The sequence below is a fragment of the Phascolarctos cinereus genome, unplaced genomic scaffold (assembly GCF_003287225.1).
Source record: "Phascolarctos cinereus isolate Bilbo 61053 unplaced genomic scaffold, phaCin_HiC Scaffold_4;HRSCAF=312, whole genome shotgun sequence".
In the NCBI taxonomy this organism is placed as follows: domain Eukaryota; kingdom Metazoa; phylum Chordata; class Mammalia; order Diprotodontia; family Phascolarctidae; genus Phascolarctos; species Phascolarctos cinereus.
In genome coordinates this window covers 228,437,589-228,446,145 of record NW_027555847.1, presented here as the reverse complement: position 1 = coordinate 228,446,145, position 8,557 = coordinate 228,437,589, and the positions used below count along the sequence as shown (strand labels likewise).

The 8,557-nt window shown below is 44.9% G+C and overlaps 1 protein-coding gene across 2 annotated transcripts; it reads left to right on the top strand.

Moving 5' to 3' along the window:
- Positions 1-2,898: 2,898 nt before the first annotated feature.
- DCTPP1 (dCTP pyrophosphatase 1) lies at positions 2,899-7,850 on the top strand. 2 transcript variants are annotated; one of them, XM_021008486.2, is made up of 3 exons: positions 2,899-3,081; positions 5,193-5,303; positions 7,244-7,850. In XM_021008486.2, exons 1-3 carry the CDS (start codon positions 3,023-3,025, stop codon positions 7,557-7,559), a joined length of 486 nt encoding a protein of 161 aa, XP_020864145.1. In that variant the 5' UTR covers positions 2,899-3,022; the 3' UTR covers positions 7,560-7,850. The 2 variants fall into 2 exon arrangements, with proteins under 2 accessions (XP_020864145.1, XP_020864144.1); XM_021008485.2 differs by having other exon boundaries at positions 2,901-3,129.
- The last annotated feature ends 707 nt before the right edge of the window (positions 7,851-8,557 follow it).

Genomic DNA, 8,557 nt, shown 5'->3' with positions numbered 1-8,557 from the left:
CTTTTAGGAAGATCTGAGGGACCTTCTCTGTAAAATAAAGTTGTTGGACCATATGATTCCCAAAGGCCCCTTCCAGGGCTAATGTTGCAGGTTACTAGCACAGGGTATTTAGATTTACATGACTGAGGAGTTATTTTTGACTCTTCCCTCCCCCTCATCCCTGTCTCACCCCCGTAACCAATCAGTTCCCAAGTCTTGTCAATTCTACCTCCAAAACATCTTTCAAATCTGTCGCTTTCTCTACACTCATCCAGCCACACTTCAGCTCAAGTCCTCATCATCTCTTAGCTGGACTACTAAATAGCATCCTAACTAGTCTTCCTGTCCCTTCTTTCTCTAGTCCAGCCTCCATCCAACTGCCCAAATAATATTTGTAGAGCTCAATTCTGACCATGTTACTCCCTTGCTCAAGAAGCCCCAATTGCTTCCTATTGCTTTCTCAACAAAATGCAGGCTTATCTGACATTCAGAGCTTTATGTGGTCTAGAGCCACATCATCTTTCTAGATTGAATTCATGTTACTTCTCTTAATTAAGGCCATTCACTACAACAAGCGGAATGAGGACTTTCTGAATTCAGGAATTTTTTTTTTTTAAGTAAGAGACTTGGTTTGTTTCTCCTATCCATCACAATTTCTCTATTTGGCAGCAAATGCCTCTCTAAATGAGTGATTATGTGGTGACTTAAGTATCTGCTCTAGGAAGAGGAAAAGGAATCCCATACATAAGATGTACATGCCCAAAAGAGATTTACTGAAGACAATTATTTACAGCCAGTGGGGAGTAGGGAGGATGGATTTCCTAATCTGTGTCCAGAATGGGGCAATGGCTTTGAAATAAATGGTTTGCCAGCCATCCCTTTCTGTATAGGAAAATTCTGGTCTCTGATGTGTGTTAGAGACATTTCCTCCTTTTGAGAGGGTTCCCAGAGGGTGATCCTTGGAGAGAGTGATGATACCTATCTCTGCTTCCAGACCTATCCTTTAGGATCTCTGAGCATAGTAATTGGTTGAAGGAGGTAAGAATATAGGCCTGGAATATTTCCTGATTTACCTAAGGTACAACAAGGTACAAGGAGGATATGGAAGGTCTCATCTATTTTACCAGGAGGGGAACAAAGAGAAAGTCAGATGGTTGGATTACAGCTTAGCAGGAAAGGAGTAATGCAAAATGAGGCTGGAAAGATAGTTTCAAGCCAGGTCTTAAATGCTTTAAAAGCTGAACAAGAAGTGTTTGTATTTTATCCTTGAGGCAAAAGGAAGCCTCTGGACTGGCAAGGCCAGATCTGTACATAAGCAAAATCACTGGTGGTAGGAGGGAATATAGACTTAAAGTGGAGAGACTTGAAACATAGATGAGAAGGGCCTCAAGTAAGGTGGTAGTTTATTGAGCTGAGAGAAGGGTTCATATTTGAGAGATGTTATAGAGGTAGAAAGGGCAAGATTTGGCAACTGATTAGACGGGAGTAAGGGAGAATGGGGTGTCAAAGATAATGTCCATCCAAAGAAAGAACTGTGGAGTTTGAATGCAGATAGAAGCATACTATTTACCATTTTTTTCTTCTGTTGTGTTTTGTTTCCTCTTTCTGGTGGTTCCTCCTATTGGTTCTAATTCTTACTTACAACATCACTAATGTAAAAATATGTTTTATAGGAATGTACATATAGTCTATATCAGATTGCGTGCCATCTTGGGGAGGGAGGTGAAGAGGGAGGGGCAGAAAAATTTAAAACTCAAAAGCTTATGGAAGTGATTGTTGATAAATTAATATAAATTAATTTAAAAATAAAGATGAGAAAACAAAAAAATAATAAAAAAAGATGAATAATACCAGATTTCAAATTGTATTTGAAAAATAAGATAATGTCAAGGTTGTGAAAGGGGGAAACTAGAAGAATACCGGTCTCTCCATTCTCAAAGGAATATATCCAAATTATCACTGACCACATAAAAATGCTGTAAGTTATTATTCATTAGAAAAATAGTAAAATAAAATCAATTTTGAGTTTCTATCTCACATGCAACATTGGCAACAGTGACAAAATGGCAAATGACAAATGTTGGAGGAAAAAAGGCTGTAAACCACCGAATGAATTGTTCCAGCTATTCTGGAAAGCAGTTTGGAACTAGACACCATTATATGTATATGCAAATGTAAATGTAAATGTATATGTATATGTATATGTATATGTATATAGAGCTTACATTCAGATAGCATAGTGGGTAATGGTGACCAGGGAAGTGAGTTTAACCTAAGTAGTCACAGAAACTGTGAATGGAGCCAGAGGGAATATACTGTCATGACCTTTCCAGGAGCAATGGTAAATGGTGACTTGATTATTGAGCAAGAGAGGAAGTGAGAGACAGGACAGGGCGGGATGCCTAAAGTAGCTCAGCTTCAGGTACACAGGTACACATGTACCGCATGGTAAACAGCAGAAGCTTAATAAATGCTTGTTGACCGACTGACATGAGGACCAGTCTGCCAGGAGTCCCCTCTGGACACCCTTCCAGGGTGCTTACTTCTTGGCGCCATCTCGTGGTCAATCGAGGAGTGGTGGCCACCCCTGGTCCAGTTTTCCAGAGACGGCTTTTTGCGCTTGCGCTCTAGTTCCCGGTTCTCTCTCCCTCCTTATTTATCATCTATCTGGTTCATGGTATCCTAGGCCTTAACAACTGGTTCTTTAAGAGCTCTTGCCCCTCCCCCTCTCACCCCATTACTCTATCATGGTCCAATTCTGGCCCTTCTGCAGGGCCTTACCCCCTCAAGAGTGAGCGCGAGGCTCTCTGATTGGTCTATGTGTGAGCCCCGGAGAAAAATAAGGTATGCTTATTGGCTCCTTCTCCGGTTCTGTCCCGCCTCCTCCTCGCTCTCTACGGCCTGGCTTCTCGCCTGCGCCTGCGCAAAGGGAGCGCGCGCGGCGGGCCGGAGCCCGGGAAAGCCAGGCCGTAGAGAGGGGGAGGGGCTGGGCTGGCAGGGAAGCTTCACGTGGCTTCGGAGTTAGTGGGTCCTGTGCAGCACCATGCCAGGGGGCAGCAACCCCGAGGGCGCAGCGGCGGCGGCGGGAGCAGCAGCAGCGGGGTACGATAGCCCGTTTAGCTTCAGCCCGGAGCCCACGCTGGAGGACATGTGAGATGCACGCCCCACTGCTCCCCCAGCTCGGGGATGCTGCCCACCCCACGGGGAAGATGGCGAGGGGGGAGGGGTCCCTGCTGAACCCGAGGCTTCCTGCCACCCAATAACGCTCTGCGTACTCTAGAATGCAATCTGGAGAAAGCCCAGATTTCTGTTATTTCGTTATTAGTATTAGCAACTCCCAGGTGAGGAAACACTCTCCACCAATATAGGTTAGCACCTCCTCTGCAGTTGCCTGGAGTCCGGTGGTTAAGTGACTTGCCCCGGGTCACACATTCAGGACTCGAACCCAGGTCTTAAGTCCTCCCTCTGCCATGCTGCTTCTCATACATAAAAAATATCCAGGTGAAAAAACTCAGCCTCGTATCAGCATTGATGCTTGCCCAGGGTCCTCCCAGTTCATTAAGGGATGTAAGTCCAGAGTGCTGGACTTGGAGTTGAGGGACTTGTAAGATGGGGCGATAGTTACCGTACCTGCCTCCCCAAGGTGTTGTGAGGGTCAGGCGAGAAGTTTACGGAGAGCATTGCACATCTCCACGCTCTGTGTGAACGTTAGCTACTGTTATGTTGATGTTGAGTAACAGTAGCTTTGTGAACTTAATTTTACCTAGAGCCTCAGTGGCCGCCTCTGTAAAATGGGGATGGTAATACTCCCTCGAGGGAATCAGCAGTGGAGAGCATATAGGATTTGCTTGGAGAGGTTTGTTATTATTCAGTCATTTCTGACTCTCCGTGACCCCATTTGGGGTTTTCTTGGGAAAAATACTGGAGTGGTTTGCCATTTTCTTCTCCAGATCATCTTACAGATGAGGAAATTGAGGCAAACTGGGTAAAGTGACTTGTCCAGGGTCACACAGCTAGTGTCTGACGCCTAATTTGAACACAGGTCTTCCTGACTCTAGGCCTGGGCTCTATCCGCTGTACCAGAGGACCTGAGTTCAAATGCTGGATGCTGTTTACTTACCTGTGTGACCTCGGATAAGTCACTTAATCTCTTTAAAGCTGTAATATTAGGGGACTGGACTTCAAAGGTCCCTTGTATCTCTAAGCCAATGAACATAAACAATGAGAGTCACTATGAGGAAAGTATGTTTTAAAGTACATACAGAAATGTGAGTTGTGAGGTGCTGAGGAAAATGCAAAGTTTATATAAGAGCAGGACTGTAAGCTAGTCCAGCAGGGGGTAAAAGCAGCTTACACAAGCTTCAGGTGTGTGGTAGGTGTGGTGCTTTGTATTCTGAGGAGGAATTGCTGGAGGACTCCGCTTTTGAATGAGTTGAGGAAATCCTCAGCTTATCATGGAAGGAAAACAGCACAGAACTAGGAATCCGGAAACAAACAAACAGTCACCTGGCTTCTAGTCCTGGCATTACCACTGGTAGCTTTTTTTTATTTTTCTTTTCACACACCACACACACACACACACACACACACACACACATATATTTATATAATATATATAATTTCCCCCATCTCATTGTGACCTCATCTAGGGTTTTCTTGGCAAAGATACTGGAATAATTTGCCATTTCCTTCTCTAGCTCATTTTATAGACAAGGAAACTGAGGCAAACAGGGTTAAGTCACTTGGCCAGGGTCACACAACTTGTAAGTGTCTGAGACTGAATTTGAATTCAGAAAGATGAGTTCAGGAAGATGACTCTTTCTGACTCCAGGCCTGGTGTTCTCTCAGCTGCGCCACCTACCTGCCTGGCCTCAGTTTGAACCTCTGTAAAATGGGTTTGGACTAAATTCTCTCTTAAAATCCCTTCTAGTTCTGACAGCTAACTTTTTTTTTTTTGCTTTTTGGTGAGGCAATCGGTATTAAGTGACTTGCCCAGGGTCACACAGCTACTAAGTGTTAAGTATCCGAGGCTGGATTTGAACTCAGGTCCTCCCGACTCCACAGCCAGAGCTCTATTCATTGTGCCGCCTAGCTGTCCCCCGACAGTTAATTCTTTTCCCTGTGCTTTGCTGCTGTGCTGACCCCTTTTCCAACCTAGTCTTTGCCTCCCTCACTCTTTCCCCCCTCCCTCTCTTCTGCTCTCTCCTCTATAGCCGTCGCCTCCAGACAGAGTTTGCAACTGAACGAGACTGGGACCAGTTCCATAAACCTCGGAACCTCCTCCTGGCCCTTGTTGGGGAAGTGGGAGAGCTGGCAGAGCTCTTGTGAGTAGCTGGAATGGGATAGGGGTTGGGACAGGTGGGGAAGAATGAATGCATTGGGGCCTTCCTATCTTCCCTTCCCACTGTGGCATCCCCTACTTTGTTGGGATGCTAGCACTGGATTAATCTGTGGGGTTATATCTTTGTACTGTGGTGCAGTGGGGTATATAAAGACTTACAAGGCATAGACCGTGTCCTCAAAGGGTTTACAACCTAGAGAGAATGAATAAGATATATATATAATGAAATGCTATCTGTCTTCAGAGAAAGAACTGATGAACTCTGAATGCAGATTGAAGCATCCTTTTTTTCTCCCTTTTTTTTTTTGGATGTGTTTTCTTTTGCAACATGGCTAATATCGAAAGATTTTGCATGACTTCATATGTAGAATTGCTGTCAGATTGCTTGCCTTCTCAAAAAAAGGAGGAGGGGTGGGAGAGAATTTGGAAGTCAAAATTATTAAAAATGAATGTTAATTTTTTTTACATTTAATGGGGAAATATTTAATGAAATAAATAAAATATATTAAAGAAAAATATGAAAACACAAGGCAGAATTTGATAAGTGCATAGGAGAGGTACAAAGTATTGTTGATCCAATGTTTGTAGACAGGAAGATTTTGAGGAGAGAAAGAGCATTTCTGTCTTCATAGATGGCATTTGAGCTGAGCCTAGAAAGGTGGATGGGTAGGATTTTGCCATATGGAAACGATGGGGGTGGGTAGGACCCCAAATGCTAATAGCATAAGTTAAGGCAGGAAATAATGAGGTGTGTAATGGGAATAGCAGTGGCCCAATATGATTGAAGAGAAAGTAAAGGAAATTAATAGGAAATAAAGCTTGAAAAGGAGGACAGGGCCACATCATAGAGAGATAGAGTCTTGCTTGCCAGACTAAGGATTTTGGATTTTATCCTAAATAGTAGGACAGCCACCAAAGATCTCTGAGCAAAAGAGATCTAATGGTCATTAGACCTGGGCATTCGGAAATTACTTTAGTAATGGAAAGGAGGATGCATTTAGAAAGAGGAAGAGCTTGGAGAAAGGGAGACCAGTTACAATATAATGTTAAGTTACACAGTCACCAGGCAAGAAGTGACAAATGCTCGGAGTGGGGTGGCCCCAGAAGGGAGGGAATAGATGGATGCTAAAGACATTTCAGAAACAAAATGGATGGACTCAGAGACTCATTATAGAGGGTAAGGGAAAGGGAGGTGTTGAAAGATGAATGAGGACGAAGAGTTTTCAAAGACTTGGAAATTTTGATCAGCCCATTCTAGAGCAGAGGTGTCAATTGGAGCAATCTGAACCAGATTAAAATTAATTGGGAAATATTTAACAAACTAAAACTACAGCAGAACAAAGGTGACATTAATATGTGGTTGCTGAGTCAGTATGTAATGTACAGAGATCCTTTTGTGTGGTTTAGTAGACTTGTTTCTATTTGAGTTTTGACTCCATCTTTCTGGAGGACTCATAATGAAACAAGCCGCCCACATCCTGATAGAGAGATGATAGACTCCAAGTGAAGAATGATACTTTTTTTTGGACAAGGCCAATGCAGGAACTTATTTTGCTTGACTATATACATTTATAGGGGATTTTTTTGTGTGTATGTGTGCTTTCTCAGTGGGGTGGAGGGATGGGAGGAATTGCATCTTCATTTGAAAATAAAATAAAATTTAATTAAAAAAAAAAAGACTGAGGTTTCAAGCCTGGGTCAAAGCGCTGGTTTGGGGAAAAGGAAGAACTCAGTTTGGGATGGGACTGCCCTGAACGTCAAACTCACTAGATACAGAGAGCAGGGCCTGGCACTTAAGTGGTAGGTTTGGAGTTAGGAAGAGGGTGAGGCTGTGTTTGTGGGTGCTTGGGCTCAGGCTCCTGGCCAAGGCCCAGTACTCATATTTGTCTCTGTGTCTGTCTGTCTGTCTGATCTTCCCCTCAGTCAGTGGAAGCCTGATGGTGGACCTGGACCCCTGTCCTGGTCTGAAGCAGAACGAGGGGCGTTAGGGGAGGAGCTCAGTGATGTCCTCATCTACCTGGTAGCCCTGGCATCACGATGCCATATTGACCTGCCTCAGGCTGTGCTGGCTAAGATAGAGACTAACCGGCGCCACTACCCGGTCCACCTCGCCCGTGGCTCTTCCTGCAAGTACACGGAGTTGCCCCGTGAAGACATACAGAAGGCCGAGAGCTTTGGCCCTGCCCCAGGAGCCACAGAATGTGCTCCTGTCTCTAGGGGAGCAGAGGAGCCTAACTAAAGAACAGGACCTGTGGGACAGGGAGGGGAGTGTGGGCCTGGGCAGAGGCTGGAATTCATGGGACTGACTCCAGCGATGCTGGCGAGGGACAGCCCGGAACGGGAACCCACTGGGAAAGCAGGGACACAGAAGCCTTCTCAAATCTTTCTTTGGTGGTACTACAGCCTAGAAATGCAAGGTTCCTCCGCCCTCCTAAATCCTACCAGAAGAGGAATGGATGGGATATGTGAATGGAAGAGGGCCTTCTTAGGTTGTCATTTTTTTCCTTTAATAAAACGGTTTGGGATGAAATGATTGCGATTCCTTGCAGTTACTTTTCTCCTTCCCTCCCCATCCAAGTAACTTTTATTACATAGTGAGGGGGAGGGCTGCTTCTAAGTCCCACTGAGGGCACCTTAGATACCCCTTGCTTTTTCTCTGAAGTGTGCTTCCTTTGCTTCGTGAGCTTGGACAAATCACTGTTCTAGCTTCCTTACCTCTTAAAAGAATTGGACTGGATGATTTCTGGGTCAAATAGACTACATTGGCTTCTTAAAGTATTTGTGAGGGAGGTAGGATAGGTGCCTTTTTCATTTGACAGATGGGGAAAGGCCTCATCTGCTCCAAGGCCCAGAGAGGTGACTTGTCCAAGGTCACACAGCTAATTCTTGGCAGAGTCCTTTCAGGGGGTGGGGAACATCTCGAGGGCACTGTTCTGTAAAGTTTGGATTCAAAGGGCTGCACTTGAGGACCTAGAGAGCCACATGTGGCCTCGAGGCCACAGGTTCCCTGCCCCCGAGGCCACAGGTTCCCTGCCCCTTGTAAGAACACAAGAGCTCCTTGGGGAGCACTGGTCCTGTGTTCAAATCCCATTGTTTCTGGAGCCTGAATGGTAACTGAGTGGTAGCATCACTGTCCCTTACTCAAACATATGTGGCTCCTATTGCTTCCAGGAGCAAATGTAAAATGCCTCTGCTTAGCATTCAAAGCCCTTCATAACCTAGCCCCCTCCTACCTTT